Consider the following 27,642-nt stretch of genomic DNA (forward strand, 5'->3'; position numbering starts at 1 on the left):
CAGCTTTGTTGTCCTTAGGTTGTTGTTCAGTCTGAGTGCTCTGAGAGCTTTTCTGGTTTCTACAAATGAATTCCTGAGCTGAAAGCACTGCTTACTAGACTTCATTGACAAGGTACATGTTGGGGTATTTCCCAGAAGATATGGGGGGTGACTTTTCTATGTTTTTTTTTCCCAGGTTTTTTTTTTCTTCTAGACACTAGCAAAACCTCAGTGGCTTAATCTGATAATTTTCTCCTGTTCCATACCCTTCTCGTACAGCAAGACACTGATCTCAGCCTCTTGCAGCATCAGAAAGCCCTGTGGCCCTGTTTAAGGTCAAGGTAAAAGAACTGTTGCCATTTCAAATATATCACCTTTCCAAATTGAATGCTTTATTGCAGCTAATACTTTTTGTGACTACAGGCTATAGATCTGCAAGAGGATTATATGCTGGTAAGCTTGTTGATTTGTCCCTCAACATGGCTGTATCCAGGCATAGTAAAAGCTCCTGCTAGAGAGGTATCCATCTATCCCTTCCTCCTCCAAAACCCTGGTTGCAAAATAACCGCTCTCATAAAGTGCTTTTTGAGGCTTTTACCACCAGCAGCTTTTTCAAGCCAAGTGTGTGAGAAGGAAGGATACCTCTTAGCTATAAACTTGCTGATTTTATTGCTGAATGACATTATTGCTTCAAGTGAAACTGCAATAAGCAAATGGCACAAAAAGGACTTAGACTGTGACCTGGCAGCAGGAGACAATGCTAAGCTAGTCTAGTTTTCACAGTTATTCCCTTTGCTCTTCCTTCCAGGCAAGGGAAATGTTGATTTGTTCTGTGACTGGGACAGCTTGCTAGCTAAGAAGGTGAAGGGTTCAAGCAGTGTTTTCCGATCTGTCACAGTCACTTCCCACAGTCTCACTTTCTCAGCCCTTGCCCATTGCTGTGCTGCTTCTGTTTCCACTTGCCTTTGGTCCAGGAGGTCAGTTTTGTTTCCCAAGACAATAACTGCAACCTACAAACCAAACAAGAGGGTTAGCGTTATACCAAAACCATCTACCAGCCACAATCCTTTTAAACAGCAGGCAAGTAGCAACATAGTTCAGACTTGTTCTGTAACAGCACTGGCACAAGGTAAGTTGCATGTAGTTTGGAAGATCAGAGTCTGGGATTTGAATTAGCCTCATCTCCTTATGGATTGGAAGCTTGTTTTAATCATAGGATATGCAGGACTTCCCCTTCTCACCACCCCACTCCCCACCCCCAATGACTGCTTGAAGGAAAACAATACCCAAGAGATCCAAAGTTAAACAGCCCTATTCTCCACTTACTTGGCACTTGAGCTGCCCTAGACAAATGATAAGAGCATGACATCCAAGTAGGTCACAGCAGCAGATGCTCGAGAGATGAAAAAAAGCACTGCAGCAAAGAAAGCCTGGATCCCTCAGTGGTGGATTTTGCCCTGTTTGTTTCTTTCCCAAGCCCCATCCTGCAATATAAATAAAGCCAACCGTGCCAGCAGCCTGGTCAGGCTGGGCTATGGGGCCCCTCTCCCAGCTCAGCCATGCCAGCTGCCTAGCCCCAGGCACCAAGAGGCACCCGAAGGACTGAAGGGGACAGTCTGCTGAGAGGGGCAGATAAACACCAGCAGTGTCCTCGGGGGAGCAGTTTCGAGAGCAGCTGGTTAGCTAAGGAGAGCAGTGCAGAGGTATCAACTCAGATCTGCAGTTGTAAGGATCCATCCAGTGACTTGTGCATCACCCAGATACTCCAGCATGGCTGAGTTCAGTAAGTGCATGAAGCTTTCCCAGTACTTCAGCTCTAGGAAGTGCCAAAGGGAGTGCTGGCCACGTGAAGCTACTGCTCCTCCTTATTATAAGTTAACTGTTTTCTAAAAATGCTTTACCAGCACCAGCTCTTAGGGGAAATCATGCCTACATTTTTAGTTCAAGGTCCTTAGTCAAATTCTGTTTTCATCTCTACACTAGTGGTTTAACAAAGATGAAGTGATAAAGTCCTCTCTGCTGATGATTTGTGAGGTTTGCTGTGGCCACGCCTGCTTGCTCTTTCCTGTTCATCAGGCTAACTCTCCAGAATGCCTTCTGCTTCTTTCCAGCTAGCGATGTTCATCCTGTTCCTGTGAGGTCTGAGGCCTCCCTTCTTTTCTACAGCAGTCCACGGTGCTTGGAAAAATGCTGCTTAGGGGGTTCTTTCCCCCATCCGTGAGGGTTTTGAAAGAAGCTATAATCTTCATGTGTATTTACTGCACGCTCCAGCTGAATTTTAGCTATGGCAAAGCTCTGTCAGTGTAACAGAACAAAACCTCTATTTAGTATAAAATTTGGCCAGGCTTTAAGGTGTGTGCTGGAGAGCTGCCACAGCCAGCAGAGGCAAGGAACCAGCCATCAGTGCTTTCTGTCATCTGCCACACAACAGGGGACTGTGCCACTCAACGAGTTGAGGTTCTGCCAGCTCAAAAGCACCGTGTGTGGAGATACATCCCCAATTCAGCACAGAATTCATTCTAGCGGAATCCAGACTTTAGGTCACAGAATCATTAATCTGCTGATTACCAGTCACCTTAAGGTAGGACTCCTGGTCTTACCTTGCACACCTTAAAGCCTATTTTTAATGGAAATAATAGGAATGAAAACTATTTTATCCATCTTACTGTGGCCACCACTTTTTAAACTATGTTATCCTCAGTCAAAATCACAATTTTATGCTCTCTAAAAGGATAAGCAAATTGGCTATTTTTTAAAATACCTGCATGCAATGAGAAGAGCTCTGACAGGTAACACAAACAAGCAGGACACAGATCCTGTTGGGGCTGTGACTCCCTCTCTGCATTACAACATGCTGGATAGTACCAAATCAGGGCCATCACAAAACACAGTGCCTGGGAAAAATTTCCTGCTTGTCCACCTTTCCTTGCCCTGCAGGGGAGTTATGCTTGAATCCTGCATCCCTGATATACGTGACAGTCTGCAGCTCACACCAGCCCTACCACCTAACATACCTCTCCTGTGACTGCACATTCGTCTGCCATCAAACTTGAGCCTGCCTTCCTCCACCACCCTGTGTGCTGTCAGTACAAAACAAGTTACATTTTTGCAAAGTGTCTCCCTACCATTATCCAATTAATTCTTCATGCAGTTTTTTTGTCTTTCAAACAGCATAAAACAGGCATTTGGAAAGCTGTAGGCTAAAGACATTTAACAGGGAAAACTACTCCAGAATATAGATACTGTAGGAAAAGCTGTAATGCTAATGCCACATGCAAGTTATATTTGTTTAGCTAAGCTGGAACATTGTCAGCTGAAAACACTAGCTGCTTTCTAAGGGAAAATAGAACAGTCATTTCACACAATTGAATTGATTCAATATGGTTGTTAAAATACATTAAAGCTGCTTTGCCAATTGACTAATGTCTGGGAGACCCATTGTCAATTACACTAGTTTGTAAGCCATCAAGTACATGAATACAAAACAAACAAAGATAATGCTCTTCGTTATATTATTCTATGCACTTGACTTCCCCTGTACAATATCTAAAAAAACATGAGTTGCACTGCTGTAGACCATATGTTTTATTAGTCATAAGTGTCCTGGCTGATGCATTCAGCTGAATGAATTTTAGCTGTAGTAGAGGAAATAAGGAGGAAAAAAAAAAAAAAAAAAGAAGCATTCTTTTGCATGACCTGCTTGGCATGTGAATTAAGCTTCCCTGGCACGTGAAGGCCTCCTTCTTGCTGGGTTGCCCGAGGCTGCGGGTACATTCATTTTCCTTTGTACACGACGTTTACAGAAACAAAAGCTGGGCTTTGTGACCTTAACTTCCTATCACTGATGCAGAATTTAGCCAACCGTGCATTTACCTCCTTTTTGTCCCTGAAGACGTCGATCTCCTTTTTGAGCAGTTCGACTCTTTGGAACGCTTCGAGGCTGGTCACGGCGTACACCAGGACAAAGCCATCAGCCACAGAGAAATAGTGCTTGGGCAATTCCACGCCCTCCTGCAGACCCCTGGTGTCATAGAGCCGCAACTGTTCCTTCACGCCTCGGTCTGTCTCCACCGATGCCAAATACACATCTTCCATCGTGGCACCCTCTTCTAAGCCTGTTTGGAAACAAGCAGGAATGTTCCACTGCTTTAAGTACAGCCTCACTATAAGAATTCTTTGCAGTGCAGCAGGATTTTCCCCCCACAGTAGCTTTGAGTGTGTGTTTTACAGAGTGACTTCACCATTTTACAGAGTGACTTCACCAGGCCTTGACCTTGCCTGGCATCTTCATGGAGGGCTGTATTCATAGATGACTGCACTAGCTATTTCCAATAGTGACACTGTAAATACATTAATATGTAAGCACATGATCATGCCTGTAAAATTAATCTATACAACAGGCACATTCAGAATAGGATAAGATATATGCTTTCCTCCCAAGTTTTCCAAATTCCAAACACCCAGTTGTACCAGTTCTGTGCCAAACATGCTGCAAAACGAGGCTGCCCAAACATACCCTTTTGGAACAACAGCCAGGGAATACCAGATAGTCAAGTACTAACATCTTAAGCATCCTCATAATGAGGCAGAAGCAGGAGCCAAAGGAATAATTCTGGAAATGAATGTGTATTGGTGGTACAACTAACCAATACGTGAAATTAAGCCAGAAAGGGAAGGGGATGTTTGCAGGCAAACAAAGTTGCATAGTATATTTACGCAAATACACAGTGAGTTTTTTCCATCCCCTAGGGATTTAAAATGACTCAGATGGCTGATAGGAACAAGTTCATTTATTGCAAGGCAAGAGCATGCACAAGGTAACAAGCTTTCATATATGTATCACCTGTTCCACCCTATTTGCATACTGACCTTCCTTCCCTCCTCCTCTCCACACTGTAAGTGTGAAGTAATTCCAGGTAGTTTGATTTGAACTAATTTAAATTATTTTTCCTAAGCCAAACCTGAAAACACATAAATCATCTTAGCTTTGTGTTTCTTCTGGATGCAGGTGCATAAGGTTACAGGTCAAAACAATCTGTGTATAGTGTAGCTGGGTCACTTTCTGAGTTGGTTTTAAGTATTCATATAAGCCCTCTGCAACGCACGTTTTTTGCCTCCACTGCACTCCTACATACAATTGTTTGCTGTTGCAGGACTACAATAATGAGTCCTGCTTTATTCTCTTTGTCTGCCAAAAAGGGACCATTTTAGTGTATTGTTTAAGAAAACACAAAGGATTATCTGGCCTATGAAAATAAGGATTTTGCTATATTCAATGACACTATTCACAACACTTCACACTGACAAGCTAAAGCATTCCACCCACGCTGATGGTTTCCCATGATGTACGCAGCATTCCTGTGCGTGAAAATGGCATAAGCTGTTCGTTTTGCCCCCTCTGTGCAGTCTTCATAGCTCAAACTCTTATTAGGTTTCCAAAGATTTATTTTGCCTCCAAATACAGCCATGCTAATGTGAAGAACAGAATGACAAAGCAAATGTTTATAAAAAGAGGAAGCACAAATGCATCCTGTGTGATTGAAGAATGTGTTAAAGGGGCATTTTTAAAGACTTAGGTAGTAACAAAGTCCTTTCTGGATACATCACTGTTGTTTAGACACAGCACTATATTCTCGCTCTGCCTTTTTGCATTGTACAGACAGGTCAAGGAAATACCTGAAATCAGTAAATATGGCTTTGGCAAGAAGGAAGGACACATAAGTACTTAAGTTTTCTTTTTAAAAAGCAACAAGTAATATTGTACAGTAATTCAACAGCTTTAATATATCCACATTATCCTGTGACAATCTCTTCCTAATGGCATTAAAAGCAGCAGTGAAAAGTATGTCTTTAACACCTTATTTAAAAACGAAGAGAAAAATTTAAGACCTGGGACTTAACTCAGCAGAATAGAGCAACAAATTTTGATGCCAAATAGGGGGGGGTCACTTAGGAGGGAGTTGGAATTTATGCACCAGTATCAGATTCCAGAGGTGAAATTTCACCTACATGTACTGAGGGAGGGAATATATGCAAGCAGTTTCCTAAGTAAACATAGATAATTTTTAGAAATACCTGTGTCACCTTATTCTAGGTCCTCCTCCTAAAGCCCAGACCATGTACCAGCCACATCTTGCTGACAATGACTTTTACACTTCTTGTTAGTAGCATCCCATTCAAACACTTCCTAGGTCTTCATTCAAACATGGGTCAGGCAAGTTGTTGTAAGAGAAGCAACACTAGTCAGTGTCCCAGAAAGGTTCTGGCACTATCCCATCCTCCCTGCCACAAAGATCCTGATTCTCCTTCCCTTCACTGGCATCCCCAGGCATCCTTCCACCATCTCTACCTGGGTGGGCAAGGGAAGCTTGTGCTGAGAAGTTACTGTCCTGCAGACTGCTGCTAGTTTGAGTAGTTTTTCCATGGAGCAGTGCACTGCAGTAGGCCAGCTTTCAGGTTCAGAAGTTAGAGGGGTGAAGGGGAGCTAACAAGATAGTGCACACTGTCATGCTTCCTTTGATGACTAAAGATATAGAAAAGTTGGAGAGGGAAAGGAGGAAGAGACAGAAGTGAGACCACTCTCTAGCACCTACTCAGCTGGTGAAAATCTTAGGAGAGGCAGAGTGGTCTTTGTTTTTTACTGAGTGCTGCCACAGAGGAACTGCAACAGGAAGCCTCAGTCACAAATTGGGTGTTGTTCCAACCCCTTGTGGCTTCCCAATGAGGAAAAGAAAAGGCTCAATATACTAATGAATACTGCACACACAGGCTAGGCACAGCAGATAGACTGCAAATACCTAAGTAAATCAAAATTTCAAGAGGGATGGAATTTCAAAAGTAGCCAGTCGGATTTTGAACATTAATGCAGTACAAATTTTATGTCCTCTTGAGTACTTTTGAAGATCTCCTGTGTAATCTCTTTTTGCCTTTTTTCCAGAGGAATTCAGCAAAGACCTCCTAAAACCTGCTACTCCTGTTTGTAAGCTGCAGAAAAACACACTTTTCTTATTTAGATTTTAAAAGACAGTGTATCAGAGGATCCCTGACTTGGGAAAGAGCTGGACAAACCTCAAGAGGAGCTAATCTGTTTAGATTTAGCTGCTGGGGAAGTACTGGTCCCACCAACAAATAGGAAGGTTGTGACCCTCATTTACATACATTCAGTTCCATTTTCGTCTATTTCTAAAATGCAAAGCTGACTGCACCTCTATCACCAGGTGGTTTTAAATTAAGAAGTGAAGATGTAAAAAGGTGTCTCTGCCCATGGCAAGCGGGTTGGAAGGAGATGATCTTTAAAGTCCCTTCCAATACAAACCAATCTATGGTTCTATGAATGCATAATTAGTTTAATTAGCCTCCACATCCACAGTGTGAAAGCCAAAACCCCAAATCCCTCCAGCTGGAACAAGAGAGGCAATTTCTCTCATTTCTCATGCCTTCTACCATAGTGATATATGGTGTTTTCATTCCTAGCTAGTAAAAGGATCTCAAGTAGCTGCTTATGAATAACCTGACCACACCAGCTATTTACACAGCCAGGAGGCAGAGATAAGTTTTCTACAAGGGACAGTTCTCATCTCCTCCTGTTGAGCTGATAAGCTTTAGTACAGGCTGAGAGGCCAGAAATATTTTAAGGGCAGAAGGATGACTCCTTCCTGCACTATCACTGAACAGGAACACTGTTTAAGGAAAAACATCCATCCTCTTTACACACATGTCCTGTGCCAAAGCTAAGCCTCCTAACCTGGTCCAGAGAGGTCAGGCCAAGCAGTGCCAGGTACCACTGGTACTTAGTGGGAAAATCTTCTGCTGCCAGTCAAAGCTGGCTTTTCATGACTGAGGAAATAAGACTGGCCCCTCTTTCTTCAGGACAGCAAGACAAAGTGGAGGACGAACACAACACTTAAGTCACAAAAAGGGAGCTCATCCCAGGTACCAGGCAATCACAGAATCAGAGAATAGTTAAGGCTGAAAAAGATTTCTAAGATCATTGAGTCAAACTGTTCAATCAGCATTGCCAAGCCCAACACTCAACTATGTCCCCAGGTGCCATATCTATATGGTTTTCTTCCAGGAATGGTGATTCCACCACTTCCCTGGGCAGCCTCCTCCAATACCTAAAAACCCTTTCAGTGAAGATATTTTTCCTAATATCCAATCGAAACCTCCCCTGGCACAATTTGAGGCCATTTCCTCTTGTCCTATTGTTTGTTACTTGCGAGAAAAGACTGACCCCCATCTGGCTACATGCTCATGTGTCTTGGAGTGACTTTATAATACTTGTATTTTCAAATTGTCTGTTGGTGTTACATACTGAATTCTGCAACTTTAAGACTGCTTCCAGGAGTGAAGAGAAGGAAGAAGTGCAGAGTTGCTATCAGAGACTGCACTTGCTCCCCCACATTCTACACACAGACTGTGTTGTCTGCAGTGGATGGCAGGAGAGAACTGCTCTTTACTTTCAGTTAGTTTTTCCAACTAGCTGAGGCAAAAAGGGGTCTCCTGGACTGTGGTTTTTTTTGTTTTGTTTTTTTTTTCCCCCTTTTTCTTAGAACTGTTTGAGCCTGCTCTGGACTAAAAACCCAGAAGAGCACCAGGAGCTCACATCTGTAGCTCACCAAGCCTGGCCTGGGCTGCAGCATTTCCCAGCACCAAAAAGACTAAAAACAAACTAAGGCAGGCAGACTACACTCACAACAAAAAATCTCTTCTAAATTTGCCATCTCTTCAAAACCGTAAAAAGTTTTACTGCTTAGTATTACTCAATTTCATACTAAAAAATACTTTGTCAATTAAATAAACAATTTTTTCCCACTTCTCTCTAAAAATTTTTTTCCCCCAAACTAATTAAGAACCCCCACTCAATAATTTCCTCCCAAATTTGCTCTAAACCAAGACATCATGTCAGGTATCTGCAGAGAGCAATAATGTCCCCCTTTGGAGCCTCCTTTTCTCTGGGCAGAACACCCCCAGCACCCACAGCAGTGCACCAGACCCTTGCCTTCTTAATTTCAGCTTAATTTCCCTTCTCTGGACCCACTCCAGCCCCTCAACATCTTTCTTGTACAGAGGATCCCAAAACTGAACACAGGATTCAAGGTGCTGCCTCATCAGTGGTGAGCACAGGGGGACAATCACTGCTCTGGCCCTGCTGGTCACACCCTTTCTGATACAGGCCAGGTTGCCATGGGCCTTCTTGGCCACCTGGGCACACTACTGTATATGTAGCATACACGTATCCTTAACAACTATTTGCCCTGACCTATGGCAATATGGTCCCTACATGACACAATGCTAAATCTGCACCCATTTCAAACATTTCGTTTTGTTCGTTTCTTATTCCTTGTATTAGTTTGGCAAGAGTGTCTGCCATGCAATAGCTACATTATTTTACATGGCTCTGAGAGCATCTCTCATCTATTTGTCCTCTCCTTTTCCATCTTGGGACACAAGGCAAACTCCCTTGCAGTTTAAAGTCTAGCACAAAATCCAATACCAGACATCGTTGCTCACATGCTACAGGGACACAGATAGTCCCTTTTTGGCTACTTTTTCCTCTTTGACTTCAAACAATCTTAGTGTGTCTGCAAGACTGTTAGCTGCTGACCATGTAAGTAATCGTGGCACTTAGGGACTTCATCCATGTCAAGTCAGGGGAGTTGAAGGTGCATGTTTTTCTAGGAAAAGAAACAGTGCCACTGGGTTTACAGTACCATCACCAAGCACACAGCCAGGAGCACAGGCTCAAAGCCAAGGGCTTTACACAGCAGCACGAAACCTCCAAGGACTCTAATCACTTCCCTGACACCAGCTGTGCCACCACTCCTTTTTACAGGAAAGTCAACAGGAGGCACTGAGCATTGACAGACTCATGGCTGATTTACAACCAGGAGGCTGCCCTCGTGACAGTGGCTGTGACATCTCGGAGAATGGCAGCAGACCTTGTGCTCTGAGCCTCCAACCAAGTCCTAGCATTCCTCTTGTCACTGAGAGGAGGATGTGCCTGCCATGAGAACGGAAAGACTCCCTGTGTTGGCTCGGCCATCCTCCCCAGGCTCCTGGGCCCTTGGAGTGGATGCAGAGCTGCTCCTGACGTCAGTCAGGAAGCACAGGTTTTGAAACAGCTTGTGTCCATGTTGCCATGCCCGGTGAGCTTCCTTGATGGTTGGCTCTGAAAAGGCTTTCAGCAGACACACTAGTCCCTTCTTGCCTCCAGCCAAAAAGGCCCACAGCCAAGATGTACATGTCGGCTTTCTGGAGCTCACAAGCTTTAGGAAACAAGGATCAAGATCCTGTAATAGTGTTTCAGGTGAGGAAGGGGAACCCCACTGTGCAGTTTAAAGCAGCTCAGCTAAGGAGCAGACAAATTCACCACTCCTCAAACTCTGTCCTTGCATAGTGAGACCCTGAAAATGGCATCCTGCCTCTGCAATTCAGGAGTTAAATCAATACAGAATGGAACAGTAGCTGAAGGTCTTCTGGGAACCATTTCCACCAGTTCATACTCCAGGCACCCTCTGCCACAACTGCCTATGTACTGAAGAAAAGGCAGGGATGATGGTGACCACTCAGCAGGACTGCCAAAAGTACCAGCTTATGGGTACATCATCCCAAATGTGATTGATGGCCTGTGCAGGGGATATCAAAATTGCTGGGCTGTAGCCACACAACTCTTGGGGTTGCAGCAGCTCCATAATTACCCTCTCCATATCTTCATCTTGACTCTGCTACTTGCCCTCTTTCTCTGCATGTCTTAGGAATATGATTTGACCAAAATCACAGAAAACACAGAAAACACAAACTACCTTCTTCCTTCTTTCCTCTCTCCTTGCACTCCCCATCTGCTATCAGTTGTTCTTTCCCTTACCAGTAACTCCAAAAAATAAGAGCAGAGCTGCAGACAAGGAAAAATGACTTTTTTAAGTGCAGAGGGGCTGGGGGGTAGGTGTGCATTGCTCAATGGCCAAGCTGGAACAGGGCATTTGGGAGTAACAGAGGGACACCCACGGCTAAACCCCAGGCACGAGGCCTCCCTCTGGTTATGTCAGCCAGTGTCCATGACACTGTATAATCACGTACATGGCTGGCTCCATAAATAGCTCCTCTGATCAGCAACACCCGAATATCCTTCCTGCCCGGGTTGCTAATAGGAGGCAGGAATTAATGCAAGGCAATACGATTTAAGTAACGTGGCCTTGCTCATGCTGCTCGGGTGTATCTGACAGTCACCCAGTCCGGCACAGAGGAGAGGCAGGTTAGTAGCAAAGGGAAAAACCTTCAGCCTGCAGATCTCTGCAACCTTCACATTGACAGCTACACGGGGCTACGTGCCTAGCGCTCGGTAGGATGCTGGAAACAGATGTTGCTGCAACATTAGAGGAAATCCTCCTTTTAAACACGGATATTAGCACACAGTTCTGTATCACATTTTGCCAGGAAATTCCTCCCATCGACACATTTTAAAGGTGCAGCGCTGCAAAGCACCATGCTAGAAATCCTTGTCTTTATCCAACAGCTTATCCTGAAGTCTAATTTACTGGCTCAAGGAGAAAATGCGAAGTGACTGAACATCTTCTGTCAAAGCCCTGGTGCCACCCCTTGTTTCTAGGTGAGGTGGGAATAATTTGTCAGCCTGATGATCATTGCCCTTCCTTTCAAAGCCAAATGTAGAAACAGAGGGAAACATACCGGCTTTGCCTTCATTCCCTTTCTTTTGTGCACAGCAAATATCAGGCATCCCCTGATCCTCTGTCAAGTCTGTTTCCCCTGTGAGGATTTCTTAGAGAGTTGAGACACTTGGCCTTCAAAATTCAGCACAGAACATGGAACCTAAAGATGAGCTGTTTTTTTTTTTTTCCCCCCAGAGCTTCAATTAAATGTTAGCCAAGACTAAGCAAAATAAAGCTTTAAGAAGATGAAACAAAAGTCTAAACAGTGTCTACACTCATCATGTGACAGCTATTTATTTTTCAGGCGTCTATGACATCTTTCAGGGAACAAGATATTTATTTTGTAAATATGCAGCAGGCACATCACCTACTTTCAGTGTTTGTTTCTTTTTAAACATTCTTGTGTTTTATTGCTGGGAACATCATGGAACGGGTTCTTCTCCAAGACTCTCTAAAAATCTATAAGCAAGGGACTATGAATTTTAAGAATAGCCCAGACATGCCACAAAACCACATTAATTTCCTCCTTCACCTCAGCACAGCTTGCACTCCTCCATTATTGGTGTTTTGGGGCCCACACCGAACAGGATACTAGAAAAGGAAACAAACTCCCCCCAAAAGTAAAAACGTCTCACCAACAGTGTGCTTTCCATAGAGAAGCTGCTCCAAAATCGCAGTCTTTCCCACTGAGGCCATTCCACAAACCACCACCTTGTAGCCCTTTCCCATGCTTCCCGAGGGCCGGTCCCGCGGCAGAGCCCTGTGCAGACACGGGATGCTGTGAGCCTAGGTCGGCAGTGAGCCGGGCTCAGCTGTGAGCCGGGCTTGGCTGTGAGCCTGGCTCGGTGCAGGGATGGGCACCGCGGGAGCCGAGCCCACGGAAGGCGCAAGGCAAAGCGCGAAGCAGCGGGGGCACAGCTCCCTCCCAGCGCTCAACAGTGACTGATATTTTTAGGATTAGAGTTTCCTCCCACACCATTTTCTCAGGTTTTAGGCTGCTGCCAGTGGTGCTGATGCTTGCCTGCAGCCTCGACACTTGTCCTGTCAGCTTGGGGAGGCTGGGAGCGCTGGAGCATGCACACCCCCCGGGCAGGGGCTGTGTTTGCTGGCGTGTGTGTGCACGGTGTTATCAGGCTTCCTGGGTTTGCAGTGGGCTTGATGGCATCTCATGGTACCAGGATGGCTTCTGGAAATGCAAGAAAATGGTGGTTCCCTCCCTTTTATTGGGCTCACAGAAAGTTTCTAGCTTTTACGGACTAGGAACTACAAAACAGGAGTGTTAAAGGCAGAAGCACAGGAAAGCAAATGCAGAAGCAGGTTTTTCAGTCTGCATTAAAGCACTCTGATGGGTGGGGGTTGGTTCTAGCTGGAGACATCCAGCAGCTAGGGCACTTCCCTCTGTTAGTGGAGCCATGGCAGGGCAGCAGGCCCTGACTCAGTTTGCTGTTTCCAGGAGCCATTTCCCACAGAGAGAGCTGGAGAGTACCTTTTCTGGACCAGGAGGGGCTGGCGTTGTCCTGCTTCAATTCCAGTTTAACCAGGCAATGCTTCGCAAGCCAGGGTACTCTGAAAAGCATACACTGAAAAACAGAGAGGTCATCCTGCAGCCACAGGTAGGGGGGTAGAAAGGACTTGCAGGCTAGGAAAGCCTAACTCCTAGAATCATAGAATAGCTTGGTTGGAAAGCAGCTTAAAGATCCTCTCCTTCCAGCCCCCTGCCATGGGTAGGGATGCCACCAACAAGACCAGGTTGCTCAAACCCAACCTGTGCCATGCCACATGCAGGAGGGACGGGAGCAGGGACAGGAGCAGATCAGTGGGTAAGGCCAGGGTATGCAGAACCAGGGACTCCATGGTGCCTTCTCCCTACCCTCCAATGAAAAGATCTTGAGATTGTTTTTAGGGCTTTTTTATTCCCCCTCAGGGTTTATTATTTAGACTAGAATAGAATCATTAGGTTGGAAGAGACCTTTAAGATCATCCAATCCAAACATCAACCCAGTAACCACTAAACCACATCATCCAGCAGCAGATCCAGACACCTTTTAAACGCCTCCAGGGATGGAGACTCTGCAACCTCCCCGGGCAACCTATTACAGCGCCTGACCGCCCTAACAGTGAAAAAATTTTTTCTGGTGGCGAATCCGAGTCCCCCCTGTCTCAGCTGAAGGCCATTTCCTCTCTCACTGCAGTCACAGAGAGGAGACCGACCCCCACCTCACTACATTCTCCTTCCAGGGAGAGAGGAGTGAGGTTCCCCTCGAGCCGCCTCCTCTCGAAACCAAACAAACCCAGCTCCCTCAGCCGTTCCTCATATTCTTACGATTTTTAAAATTATTATTATTTTAGAGATTTTTTTTGTTGTGGTTTTTAAGGCTTCTTTTCAGGGTTTCAAGCAAAGTCCCACCCCAACCCTGACCGGGGGCTCTTATGGGGGTCGGGAGAGGGGGTGTCTCGGGGGATGCCGCGTCTCGCCCGTGCCCCAGCGCCCCGGCCCCCGAGCGCGCCCCCGGGGCCGCCCCCCGCCGCGAGCGCGCACCTGGACCGAGCGTCCCGGCCGGCCCCACGGAGCCGCGCGGGCCCCGCCCCCGGCGCCCATTGGCGAGCGCGGGGGGCCGGGCCGGGAGCGACGCGCGGCCTGCACCCCCGCCGGACTACGTTACCCAGGAGGCACCGCTGCCACCGCCGGAAGTGTCTCGTGGCCCGAGGGTTTGTGGGACGTAGGGCCTTTCCTTTCCGTCGCTGGGCGCCATCAGGTGAGGGCCGGTCCGCGCGCGGCCTTTCCCTCAATCCGCGCCCATCCCGGGATCCGAGCGCCCATCCACCCGTCCTGCCGCCGCGCCCGCCCGGCTCCGGGTGGGATGGGGCTGTTCCTGCGGCGCGGACCCTCGGGGAGGCCGGTGGAGGAGGGCCCGCGGGCTGCGCCTCGGTGGGGCGGGGAGGGGAGCGGGGCACCCGTCGTGGCACCGGAGGGCCAGAGCGGGTGCAGATCGGTGACAGACGGCGCTCCCTGCTTTGCTCCGGGCTTGCTGTTTGTTCGTGGGGATTTTTTGTGCCATTAGGCCGTGAAAAGGTGGGGTGGCTAAGGATGGGAATGCATGAGCTATAGCTGGGCAGGTTAAAACAAGAGGGATATCCAGAATCACACACGAACTGTTTTGGGCATGTTTTTAAATGTAAATAAAGTGAGCTGCGTGTATCTGATGGTGAGTTGGGTTGGGACTTGATGGCATTCAGGTACACGTGCTGATTGCTGCAGATGTATGAGGCCTCAGATGAAAACAGCAGTAAACGCGATGAAAAAATAAAGTAATACTTGATTTTTGAAATGCCTTCAACTTTAAAACATTTTAAACTCAGAAGAGGGAGTTTGTAATAATTATTGTTTTCTTAGGGACAAAACTTGATCTGTAGGAACTTTGTGTTGAACCCTTGCTTTGCTGAAGTCAGTTCAAACCCGATGGTGCTCAGTAGAAACGATTTTTAAAAACAACTTCAAAAAAGCCCACAGGGTACCTATGGAGCAAAATACAACTGTCAGCAGCAGTAGGACACTGAGCTGTGACACTTCTTTTTTAGTCTGACAGGGTCAGTACGTCCCATTTTACTTTAAGCCCAGTTTCAGTGGATGTGGAGGAAGGCCTTGTCTCTCCTGAGATGTGGGAAACACCGTGGAAATAGCTCTAAGGAATAAAAATCCCAATCCAATTCATTTCTTAAGCAAGTATTAAACTTCCTCTTACTAATAAAACTGTTAGCTTTCACTTAGTAAAACCTTACTGAAGTCAGAGTTAATAGTAAGGGCCATGCTTCTCATAGTCCTGTAGTTCTTGACAGATTTGTGTGTAAAACTTGTTTCAGGTGTTAGTTGTTGGGGTTGGTAGTATCAGACATAACACATTTGAAAATTTCTCAGTTGAGGAGTTTACCACTTCAGAATAAATTAAAAAAAAACAAAATTGGCTGGGAATGGTGGCTGCAGGGTGTCATGCTGACAGCTGCCAGGTGTGATCCGTGTTCCCAGGTGTGTCAGTGATCCAAAGAAGCGTGAGAGCTCCCTGCCTTTGAGTGCTGTTGGAAGATGCTCAATCTAGGAGTTGCTTTTGGCGCACTGTTCTCACTGAGCTCTCTGCCCAGCAGGTAGACAGACATGGGTGCCTACAAGTACATCCAGGAGCTGTGGAGGAAGAAGCAGTCGGACGTGATGCGGTTCCTGCTGCGCGTGCGCTGCTGGCAGTACCGCCAGCTGTCGGCCTTGCACCGGGCCCCACGCCCCACGCGGCCGGACAAAGCCCGCAGGCTGGGATACAAGGCCAAGCAAGGTAATGGCATGGACATGAAGTCCCTGTGCCCCTCACCACGCAGTGACATTGGCTTCCTTAGTGACAGCAGAGTAACAAAGTCTGAAACTGAAGTGTCCCCCAATAAACTGAAGTGTCCTGCATGAAATGAACAGAATATTGTAAATGTCCTCAGTTGGTAGCAGTGCTCACAGCCTAAGACCTTCACTTAATTTTGCATCTGTGCCTTCTGTTGCCATTCTAGCAGGGGGAAGTCAGGTGGGCTTTGGCCTCCTTTTTTTTCTTGTGCAATGTTAGTGCCACAGAATTAAACAGGGCTTTTAGTATCCTAGGTTTGGGAGATGTCCTTTTTCTGCCCAAGTTTTGTCATGTGTTGCTCAGCTTTTTTCAGGTGACTGAACTGTGACCTTCTAGCACCTTGAAAAGACCTACAAGAGATCTGGATAGAGACTTGCACTGGAGCATGTAGTGACAGGACAAGGGGGAATGGCTTCAAGGCCAGGCTGGATGGAGCTCTGGGCAAACTAGTCTGGTGGAAGGTGTCCCTGTCCATGGCAGGGGAGCTTGGAACTAGGCGATGTTTGAGGTTCTTCCAACCCAAGCCATACTGTGGCTTGCATGTAGCACTACTGTGTTAGAGCTGGATGCACTTGTCCAAGATGATGGAGTTTGTACTGTTGAAAAACAGTTACTGGTCAGGGAAAGAAATGGGAAAAGTGGCCATCCATGTGTAACTTGTGGAATTACAATTAAAAACCCAGCATGTTTATTCACAAAGGAAATAAAAAGCTAAGGCTTCTTACTCCTGTCACTGTTTATATCTAGTTTCCTCATTTCTCAGTGACCAGATTTCAGCAGGGTTTGGGGATGGCCTGTGCTTCAGTGCTTTGTGAGTGCTGCCATCTGGATTGTGCATTTGGGGTAGTTTGCTGAGGTTTTTTGGTGGGGGATTTTTTATGATTGTATTATGATATAGCTTTAACTGATCTTAGTTGGTTTGGGACTGGACAGTGGAAAGGTGCCATGAACTCTGGTTTGGAAACAAAAAATAGTTGCATCAGCACATCACTTTCCGTACTCAGTTGTAATGAAAATAACAAAAATATATTTTATTATCCACGTCGAGTTGTAAATTGTAGTAAAAATTGGTATAATGACTGTGTTGCAGCATGTCATGCAAGTTTTGAGGGATTGGAAGTGCAGTACAGGGATGAAAATTGCTACCGGAATTGTTCTAGTTCCTAAGTACTGTTTGTTTTAGGTTACGTTATCTACCGTGTCCGCGTCCGCCGTGGTGGCCGCAAACGCCCAGTCCCCAAAGGTGCGACCTATGGTAAACCTGTGCATCATGGTGTTAACCAGCTCAAGTTTGCCCGGAGTCTTCAGTCTGTAGCAGAGGTGAGTATTTTGCTTGTTGCTCACAAGTTTGGGTTGGAAAGTTTTAGTCTGTAAAAGCTGAATATACTCAAAGACAAAAAATGCAAAAAATACAAAACCAAACCAGCTGCTTTGTTAATAAGTTCTTCGTAAGATTTTGAATAATGGTGGCAGGAAAGCAGCAGAATGTCTTTAAAAGCTTATTGAGACAATAAAAAACTATTCAGACTTTAAAAATGGGGTCTATGGGAGCCACTTGAGTGGTTTAGTGAAGTCAGTACTTCTCAAGTATGCCACAATATTTGTTATGAAAAGCACATAACTAGTCCAAGCCACAGTAAAATAAAGAACTAGGCATGAGAAATAAGAACTTGAATGTTCTAAGGTGTCTAATTTGTCAGTAAATCCCACTGCTGTGTTTCCTGCCCTGTGGTGTGGATCACCAGCTGTAGGTGATGGTCCTTACACAAAGCACACGTGAGTTCCTGTCTTGAAGCCTGTAGCGCCTGTTTGTGTAGTAGTAGTGCTGCACAGCACGCTTAGCTGTAGTGCAGGAGCTGAAGGCAGCATGCCAGAGACCTTCTGCTTCTTTATAAAAAACTGGTACCTCACAGGCACACAGCTTGGTGGCTAACTTATTTTTAGGTGAGATCTTGTTACTGAAACACTCAAAATGTAAACCTTGATGAGATCTTGCAAGCTTCATTGCTGTCACGGTTGTAGTCTGGAAGAGATAGAGTTTTCACCTTTACAAAAAAAACCTTTTTCAGTGGGTTTGAGTTAATACCAGGCTGCATTCTCAAGCGAGACATTGTGGAAGAAGGGAGAGTGTCATTGCCTTTCCATCTTGAAGCAGAAGACTTCTCTGTTCTCAGGACTTTGAAAATATTGCTGAGTGACTTCTGCAAGTTGAATATGGTGGGAATTTTTTATTCAGGGAAGAAATATAAATGGGACATCCTTATTTAAAAGAAACACTGGGTGATGAGTTTGAATTAAAAATGATATTCTGTTTTCAGTGCTCATGGCATTCTCTTTATAAGTGTTATTACCAGATACCTGATGGCTAATCACATTCTCACTTATGACAACTATGGAAGAGGTTATTTGCCCTTGGTTCTAGCTTGAAATGTTCTGAATCTGACACAGTCTTTCTGGAAAACTTACATTTTTCGGATTACAGGTCTGCAAAGCCTCAATTGGAGCTCCCATCCTCGAATAGAAGCTGGTCAAGGATATTGGTGTTCCAATATTTCATACAGGTGTTGCTCTCACACTAGAATAAAAGGACTTGAAAAAATGTTATTCCATGTGCAGAAAATAGTCAAAGGCTTTTTAGGGAAGCTTATAACAATAGGTTAGGATCACACTGGGTAAGAAGATGAACGGGGTCCATTGGTTCATGCTTCCCCATGATGATGATAAAGTCCTACAATTAAACACACTCAGTGTGTGTTTTAAATAAGGAGCATTCTTGACACGAGAAGCAGATTGAGTTGCATAATTGCTATTTTCTGCTTTGTTTTGTTTTCTGTACTAAGATTATGTCTTCCAAACCACAGGCAAGGATAGGAATAGCAAGCACTAATATGCCAGCAGTAGTACAAAGATCGACATCAGCTATTCCTTTACTCCTACCAGTACAGGCTTACACAGAAATTTCTTTGTCCCTTGTAGCTTTGGATGTGCAAATTAATCAGTCTTTCATAACTTCCCACAAAAGATTGTTCCATGACCCCAAGTGCAGCTCATGCTCTTCATTGTCACGTTGAAGTTATTTTTGACATTGTGTATTTACTGACTGGGTGCTTCTATATACACAGAGTTCTTTCTTTTGTCAACCAAGTACCTTCCTGCTCATGATATTTAAAAACCTACTTCATGCAGGAATCCAAACAGCCTTACACTGCATTCTTTTCAGCTGTTACTTTCCTTGCACCTTTGCAGCTGGAAGGGGATGAGTTTTTATAGGAAAAGAGGTTGTCCTAGAAAAACTTGAAATTTTATGCTTGAGTTAGTAATCTTTCTGCATGAAGAGTGCCCTGCATTCATGATTTTACAGCATGTTGCATTTATTTTTTCCTCTAGGAACGTGCTGGCCGTCACTGTGGGGCTCTGAGAGTCTTGAACTCGTATTGGGTGGGTGAAGATTCCACTTACAAGTTTTTTGAAGTGATCCTGATTGATCCCTTCCATAAGACCATCAGGCGGAACCCCGACACCCAATGGATCACCAAGCCTGTCCACAAGCACAGAGAGATGCGTGGGCTGACGTCAGCCGGGCGCAAGAGCCGTGGGCTTGGCAAGGGCCACAAATTCCACCACACCATTGGTGGCTCGCGCCGTGCGGCCTGGAGGAGGCGCAACACCCTGCAGCTGCACCGCTACCGCTAATTCTTGTAAACGTGGCCATCTAATAAAGATCATGCAGGTTGTTCAATTTAACAGTGCTTCTGCTGCTTCTTGGGTTATGTGGATAAGCATACAATTTTCCAGGAGTCCAGGTGTTCCCCTGTTTTGACAGGCTTTTGAAAATGTAATTTAGTACTTGTGAAGATTGTAGGCCCTGAGAGTAGAGTTCTGTGATGGGCTTCACTTTTGGTGACATGGAAGGACGTGTGCAATGTGTATTGAAAGCCCAAGCACTGGTCCATGTTCTTTTTTCTCTTGGTCTGAGTTTATTTAGTCACTGTTTGTAGGTTGGGCTAAGTGTTGTCCTGTGCTTGGACAGATGGCCAGCTTTGATCTTGTGCAATGAGATGTAAACTGAAAGTGCTCACTTATTTTTTATAGGCAATTAAATACTAATGGCTATTTTATTTTTCAAGTTCTGTTTTCTTGTACTTCTTCAGTGTTAAACCAGCTCTTGGGCCTCTCCGCTACAGACATTGTCTAAATCAGCTAAGCACTGAATGGAAAGATAAAGCTTGGTCTGTTCCTTGCAGTGCACAGTATTAAAAATGTGGGCACGTCACAAAGAATGCTAAGGTTTTAGGCTGAATAGTAAAATACTGACTGTAGAGAAGGTATTATTTCATTTGTCATGATTGAGGGAGGACAGTTTATTGAACCTTCTTTTTGATACCAGAACAGGAAACATCTCTGTGTTAAAGAGCTGCATTTTTATTTACTCAGCATGGTTAGGTGGTAGAAATAATCACATTTTGGTAACAGTTAGAGATGAATGTATTTAGACAACTTTTTGTGAAATCACAATGTGACCTTTTGAGGTCATGAAGTCAGTTTGCACATAAAGGCTGAGAGATTAAATGCAGTTCCTGGTAAATTAGGTGGATGGCTGTCGTAGCTTCCACAGATTCTGTACTATATCCATTAGGTAGTGATAGGAAAAAGAAGGTTGATAGAAGTAGCTATGTCTTCATGAAACTTCAGCTTGGGATGTGGAATTTTTTTTCCCTGAGACTTAAAACATGTCAGGATTTTCCCTTCAACTGAGAAATTCACTTAATACTCCAATTTAAGCTCATACAGGAGGGTGGTAGTCTGAAGAAGAGACATTTAGGCAGTGTGTTCTCAAAGCCAGGAAGAACAGCTCAAGGTAGCAATTTGATGATATGTTTGGTTCAAACAAGAAAAATGCAAAATAATTGCCAAAAAGTGTTAAAGCTATGTGCTCTAAAGATGTGAGATTTTTTTAAACCTCTCCTTTGAAGTGTCAGTGGTGTTCTTGAACAATAGTCCTGTGATGGTATACGACAGGAAGTGGAAGTTCCTCAGAGCAAATTTGATGAGTGAGGTCTCTCCTGAGCATTGGAGGGGTTATTGCAGAGAGGGGGCTGATCTGTCTAGTTTGTAGATTTAATGGCTTCAGGTAGTGCCAGTATGACCAAGTTCGTCCATTCCTTTGGAATTTCTTTTGTCTGTTTGAACAACATGGTCTAGAAAAAGGTCATGTCTCTGCCCATGGCAGGGGATTTGGAACTAGATGATCTTTAAGATTCCTTCAACCCAAATCTATAGGGTTGGTTTTTTTTTTTATAAGGCAACAACTTCAAGACTGATGATACTGTACTAGGGGTTGTTAAGCTGTTTGGGACCCTTGCCATTGATGCAGGAGGGTGACAACAGGTGATGGGGCAGGCAGTCAGCACTATTGCTGTGTCCTTTGCCAGCATTCAAACCTTGCAGCACATGGCAGGTGTCTTTAGTGAGACCTGCCTTAGGTTGGCCCTTGGGGTCCTGTAATTCTTTGAACTTTATTTTAAAGGGGAAAATACTATCCCCTCCAAAGTTTGTTGAAAACCGCTGATGACCATGTATCTAAAAGGGCATGGTATCTAGCAGACCAGTGAAGGAATTTGAAACAGATGATGGTGCCTTCAGAGGATGCCCTGGGTATGTACAGCTCATTCTAAGTCTTTGAGAAGCCAGATTACTTTAGTGTCTTTCCACACTGGAAGTGTCTCATGCTCTTAAGACAGGATTTTGGGTTTGAAGGAACATTGCTATGCAGAATTCATGTGAAGCGGAAAGACATATTTTATTCAAATCTTTATTTTATAAAGGCGAAACGTTGAGGAAAAACTTTTTTGTTTGGGAGTGTTGGCTTGGGCAATCAGGGTTAGCGAGAGGTTATGTGATCTCTGCCTTTCCTACTTGATTCTTGAACATGTTGTGCAAGTTGAAGAGATTGCAAGTAATCTGTGTTCCTTAAGATTCTGGTAGAAACCAGTCATCTGTGACAGTCTTAGTGAGAGGCTGTAACTTGAGTTTAGACACCAAGGGTCTGCCTGAAACAGGGACACTAAGTTGAAGCTGAAGGAGGGCAGGAGGAGGGAAGAGGAAGCTTCAGGAATTTCACAAGGCAAATCTATTAAGACATAGAAGAATCTAGTAATCTGTTTCCAAGCCATCTACTTGGCTCTGTTTGCAGGGCTGATCATTTCTCAGTCTGAGCAGGCATGTTTTGGATGTAATTAAAAGAGCTGTCTGATTTCTAGGCAAGACAAAATGAATACCACAGTTAAACTGCAGGGAAATAGGGCTGTACAGTACCAGCCTGGTTCAGCCTAGTTTTAGGTGCTGTTGAAAATAGTTGACTGTAAGCTTTTATTAGGCTGGATTTCACTTCTGTGTCAGCTGCCTAGATTAGCTAATCACTCAATTTTTGTTACAAGGTGAGGACCTGGCAAGGGCACTATTTCTGTCCCAAAGGGTGGGATGTGTAAAAACAGATTGTGTGATTTACGATGTTCTTTAAATAAGCAAGTAGTAAACACCCTTCCACATAGCTAATAGAAGTGCTCATTACTTGGCAACACTAGCTAGGTTGAAAAGCAGGGACTCACTAATCAACAGCAAGTGTAATTGTTTCCTTGCTTTGTCTCTGAAGCGTTGGGAATCTCTGTGAGGCAGCTGTGTGCTGCTGGGAGAGGGACACTGGCATGATGCCTGCGAAAGGCACAGATGCTGGTGGAGGAGGCAGTTGGCTCCTTTTTTGCAGCAGAAGGTCATGGAATTTCACTGGTGATTTTTGTGGGGGCCTTAGAATGAAGTAATTAGCAATGGAGGAGAGTTATAGCTCAACTTTCTCACTTATCTCTGTCCTTGTAATGCAGCAGTTGTTCACTAGCCTTGACCCAGTAAAGTGACTGCCTGTGAAGACTTCTGAACAGCTAATGAATTAAAAAGCTAGGCTCTAAAAATAGAGCCTGATTCCTACTCTATTATCTACTCGCTCTCCAAGCTGGGAAAAAACACCATATTTTTGTACATCTCTTTTCCAGCAGACACAAGTCTAGTTCGGAAAGTGTCTAGCCAAAATACTCAGAGTGATAGAAACACTGCTGCAGCCACAAAAAAACCTCGATTTGGATTTGAATCAAATGCTCTTATCTGGGGCTTTGAGCAACCACCAACTTTTTGATCCAGTCCTTTTAAAGTAATTGTTTGAAATGTAAAGCTGTATGAAAGGATGGAGAGCCTGTAGGTTGTTCGCTTTATGTGTCAAGGTTCTGAATCAGCTTCAATTTAATAATTACACACAGAGTGTTTAGGTTGCAGAGCCTTGCTCCCTACAGTTAGGAAGTGTCTGAGCTACTGCTTACACAACCTTTAATTCAGTGGCTGTTCTGCTCTTACCTAATGGGCCTCTGGCAAAGCCAGGACTGGAACCCAGTTCTTCTGGACCCCTTGTCACTGCCTGAAATTTAAGAGAGCATGCTTTCTTTTGGTATCAAATGATGTTCAGTGATATAATTAAAGGCTCTTATGGTAATGAAGATGACATTCAATCTCATTAAATACTGTCATCTCTCCATCATTCAGCGGAATGAAGAGCAGGGGTATCCTGGAGATCAGAGAGCAGATGAGTGATTAAATTAAACCTGGCTCTGGTAAGACCAGATTGCTGGCTGACACTGCTCTCCTAAGTCACTGCTTCTTCCAAGTCTTCTCAGGTCTCCCTGCACTTCTGGTGCTAGGTTTTGGGAAAACCCTCGCTAGTTAGTGTGTTGGACCCTAGCTGACTCCATCGGGGTTTTGCAGTCTGTATCTCCTTGCATAAGAGCAGCAGAAGAATGCCTCTAGACCCAAGCTGGCTGTCCATGTGCAAGTTGAGGAGTTCCCTTGGGAACACAAGAATGGAGAAGCACATCAAAGTGGAAAAAAACAAACAAAGAGGAGAAGTAAAAAAAAAAAGAAGAGGCTTTGAGTAAGGCTTCTTAGTACCCTGGTGCTGCTCAGTGACAGGAACGAACTGGAACCAACAGGTTGAGGAGGCTACAGCTAACCAGGGTCCCTCAGGGCACATCTGCCAGGTCTGTGTGGGGCACCACCCACGCTATAAACATGTCTGAATGAACCTGCAGCTCCTCAGAATAGCTCAGCTTGTGTCTCTGGTATCAATCTGCTTCCCTGAAACACCAGGCAGCAGCTGTACTTCACCAAACCCAGAGCAGGAGGACAGTTCTCAAGTGGTGCTGTGAAATAAATGTCCTGTGTCCAGTGCTCAAACCCTCCATGTCCCAGGCCTTGTCACCAGGCAGTGTGTCAATAGAGCAGCAGGCAGAAACCAAGACCCTGTTAACTTTGCACTGTGCTCACGAGTGTAGCTGAGTTGTCATCCCCTGAGAGCTCATCCACCAAGCAGAGGAAGTAGCTCATTAGTCCAGTGTTCACTGATTCATTTATTCATACAGTTTTCTTGCAGCATTGTTTTTCTGTGACTAACAAGCAATTATTTGAACCCTTTCCTTGTATGAGAATCGCAGCCCTTCAACTCATCTACTGTTACGATCCACCTGCCTCTCTCACGGGTTTCATGATTAGTCAGATAAGTTTAGATAGCAAGTTGTGCAACCTTTATAAATTATGTGTTTTGAGCTTTGTGTTTTCAGTTCTTTCAGAGCCATATATAAAAAGAATGTTTTATAAATTGCTATGTTTGCAGATCTTTGGAAAGCCATTTTGCCAAGGCACAGTTAAACAAAGTCCTAGTGAATCTTTTAAGCAAAACGAAGTTTTGTATTATTTTCACTTTGCAAGTTAGTGCTACAGGTGTTGTTGGAGAACATCTACTTAAGATCTTTTTTACAGAAAAAGACACACAGTAAGATTGAGCTACACAGAAAAACCAGTGTGCAAGTAAAATGACCTTTCTTGAGGTTTGGGGGTTTTTAATAGAATTATAGAAAATACTTGATTCAATTGGTTCTGGTGAATCTGTAGGACCTAGTCCCCAGTCTTAATCTAAGTAGTTTTATTTCTGATAGATGCCTGGTAATCCTTCCTTAAGAGGCAGAGACTAAAAACTCCTATGAGCTAATAGTAAGATACTAAGTTTTTCATTTTAGACCAATGATTTGGTGCTGGGAAGGTGATTGCTGTCTATTTGAAGCAGCAATTTTAAAGCCATAGTTATACCATATCAATAGGAAACACAAAATAAGTTGATTACTGTAAGTTACACTGAAAACTCAGCTCTTAGATTTAGGATTTATGTTGCTGAGAAAGAAAATAGAAATGAAAACGCTGTGAAAAACTGAATCAACTGTTCTGACTCCTAAGGCTGAATGAAAACCTCCAGTACAGTTATTACTATCATCGGCTAGTTTAATAAAAAATATGAGAATCATAAAACTATGTAAAGTATATGGCATACATAAGTTCTGTTTTCTCAGTGATGGCCCCATTTGTTTAGAGCTGAAAACTCAAAAATGCCTCTCTAGCAATCTCACCTTCTAGTAGGAGCTATTCTGACAACATTCTGAAATTTTAACCTATTTAAAGAAAAAATAATTTTAAAATAAGAAAAGTTTTGAGCATGAATAATTCTGTTAGACAAATTATGACAGTGTTGAAATGAACCACAGATATGAAATTTGATGGTTTTTGCAGATTCTGCAAATTGTCCTAAAATCACATGAATTGCTTTACAGCTTGAGCATTGAGTTGTATGGTACTTTCATAGGAAGTTTGTAATAGCAGTAAAGGCTGAAGCAATTTTGTCCTATGCAGGGAGTCAGAGAACCACGGAAGTGGCTGCCTTCCATCTTCCCCCACTTTGGCCCACCCTGAAGTGTTAACTCTGGACCAGCTCTTTCAGCACCACCAGCCAAACCAAGCTGACCCATCTTATTTCTCCTGGATTTATTTACAGCTCTGTGCAACAGGCTACTGCTTGCTGCTGACTCGGTCCTTTTTGTTGTTGTTATTCAGTAGGAGTGAGATTGCCAAAGTTGTAGTTGTTTGGTTTGTAAAAGATGAGCAGGTCAGCTTCTTGTGCCAATGCTGCTGTCACAAGAGCTGATTCTGACTGTCTGTCAGGCATGGCAGGGAGGAGCAGAGGTGGGAGGGCAATGGGTCTGAGCTGGCCAGCTCTAAGGTGGGAGACTTCCTAATTCCAAGACAGACACAGTGTAATACGTCCTGCTGGGATCTCTGACCCAGCACTGAATTAAGACTTGGCGTTGCCTCAAAGGGAAATAAGAAAAAAAATGTGAATGGCCATGCAGGGCCAGCCCCAATGGGCACAGTGCCAGTTTTTGACAAGGACCAGCAATGGGCATTTGGAAAAAGGCTGGTGAGTGTGTAGCAAGTCCAGCCCCACATGTAGCATCTGCAGTTTTCTGAAGAGCAGGGTAAGGATTTCCTCACACTTGTGGTTGCCCTCGTGCCAGCAACCTCCCAGGACAGCTGCAAGCTGTGACATCCAGCACTGGCTGGGAACTCCCACAGGGCTTCTGGCTCAGCAGGTGCATGGGCTGGATCTGTATGCAGGATGGCATCTGAAGGAAGATAAAGAGAAAATTATTGGCTTGACTCATAAGTACCTCCTGTAATTTGAAATGGGAAGTGGAAATACAACCTGTTTTGATGGTCTGCTCCTGGAAGCTCACTGAACCAGAGACTTTCTAGATGACTCAGAGCAAGACGGTTGTTTGCTGAGAACTGCTGTATTAAGGATTTGGCAGGATTATATAACAAGCAGTTGTCCTTCATCCCTGATAATGTGTCTTCTCTGTGAGACTGATGCTCACAATTCACCAGTGTTGAGGAACAGCAATAAAACAAAATGGCAAGTGCCTGGAGGCATCTTCAGGATGCAGCTGAGGTCCTGCCTGGAGCGGATCTATTATTTGCTTCTAGACATTGCACTCCAGTTCAGGAAAACATGATAAAATGTCACTGCTAGCCTCATGATGCCACCCATTCCTTTGCAGTGGTGCTGTTTAGGTTGTGTTTGCCAGTGTAACTTGCTCTGTTTAGCAGGAGCAATAAAACTAGTTGTGGAGAATGTACCTCTTTCTTTGCTACGGCTCAGAGAGTGAGACCTTTAGGAACTGGAGCAAAGCTGTCTTATTTAGAGTGCTTGAATTTTTCTATGTCTCTTTAAGAGCCCCTCCTGGGAAAGATTGCACTGGATTGAGCTTTGGTGAAAATTGTCAGTGTTTGTTGATGAAGGTTAAGAAGATCCTTTTTAGGATGCATTCTCCCAGTTCAGAGGAAAAAAACAACAACCACCCCCACACAAGAAAACTCATCAAAACAAACAAACAAAACAAAATAAACAAACAAAAAAGAAAACCCAGAAGGAACAGGAATGGTCCTTTTTGTCAGTGTCTGATATCAACTTTTGAAGAAGATAATTGATTGTGTCAGGGAATTCCAAGAGTATTTTCAGTCCTTGGAACTGTGTTTGAAAGTAATTAACTTTGTTCCAGCCAAAACCAGCACAAGACTCGAGCTGGGAATTGCGTTTATTTGCTGATGTTCATGTAACAAGAGATGAAGTGACCATGATGATTTTATTAAAACTGCAAGCGCCTCACCGGGAGGTGTTGTTGGTTTGCCTG

The 27,642-nt window shown here is 44.4% G+C and overlaps 2 protein-coding genes across 4 annotated transcripts; one reads left to right on the forward strand and one right to left on the reverse strand.

The window, feature by feature from the left end:
• Positions 1-349: 349 nt before the first annotated feature.
• Positions 350-14,251, reverse strand: NKIRAS1 (NFKB inhibitor interacting Ras like 1). 2 transcript variants are annotated; one of them, XM_033053413.2, is made up of 4 exons: positions 14,188-14,251; positions 13,135-13,228; positions 3,853-4,094; positions 350-989 (listed from the first exon to the last, which is right to left on the reverse strand). In XM_033053413.2, exons 1-4 carry the CDS (start codon positions 14,245-14,247, stop codon positions 750-752), a joined length of 636 nt encoding a protein of 211 aa, XP_032909304.1. In that variant the 5' UTR covers positions 14,248-14,251; the 3' UTR covers positions 350-749. The 2 variants fall into 2 exon arrangements, with proteins under 2 accessions (XP_032909304.1, XP_032909315.1); XM_033053424.2 differs by lacking the exon at positions 14,188-14,251 and adding an exon at positions 12,284-12,408 and having other exon boundaries at positions 13,135-13,224.
• Positions 14,252-14,311: 60 nt separating this feature from the next.
• RPL15 (ribosomal protein L15) lies at positions 14,312-19,771 on the forward strand. Of its 2 annotated transcripts, none has more exons than XM_033065400.1 (4): positions 14,312-14,404; positions 15,789-15,970; positions 17,211-17,347; positions 19,415-19,771. In XM_033065400.1, exons 2-4 carry the CDS (start codon positions 15,799-15,801, stop codon positions 19,718-19,720), a joined length of 615 nt encoding a protein of 204 aa, XP_032921291.1. In that variant the 5' UTR covers positions 14,312-14,404; positions 15,789-15,798; the 3' UTR covers positions 19,721-19,771. The 2 variants fall into 2 exon arrangements, with proteins under 2 accessions (XP_032921291.1, XP_032921300.1); XM_033065409.1 differs by having other exon boundaries at positions 14,319-14,404; positions 15,786-15,970.
• Positions 19,772-27,642: the final 7,871 nt, after the last annotated feature.

This window comes from Catharus ustulatus, chromosome 1, assembly GCF_009819885.2.
Source record: "Catharus ustulatus isolate bCatUst1 chromosome 1, bCatUst1.pri.v2, whole genome shotgun sequence".
NCBI lineage: Eukaryota > Metazoa > Chordata > Aves > Passeriformes > Turdidae > Catharus > Catharus ustulatus.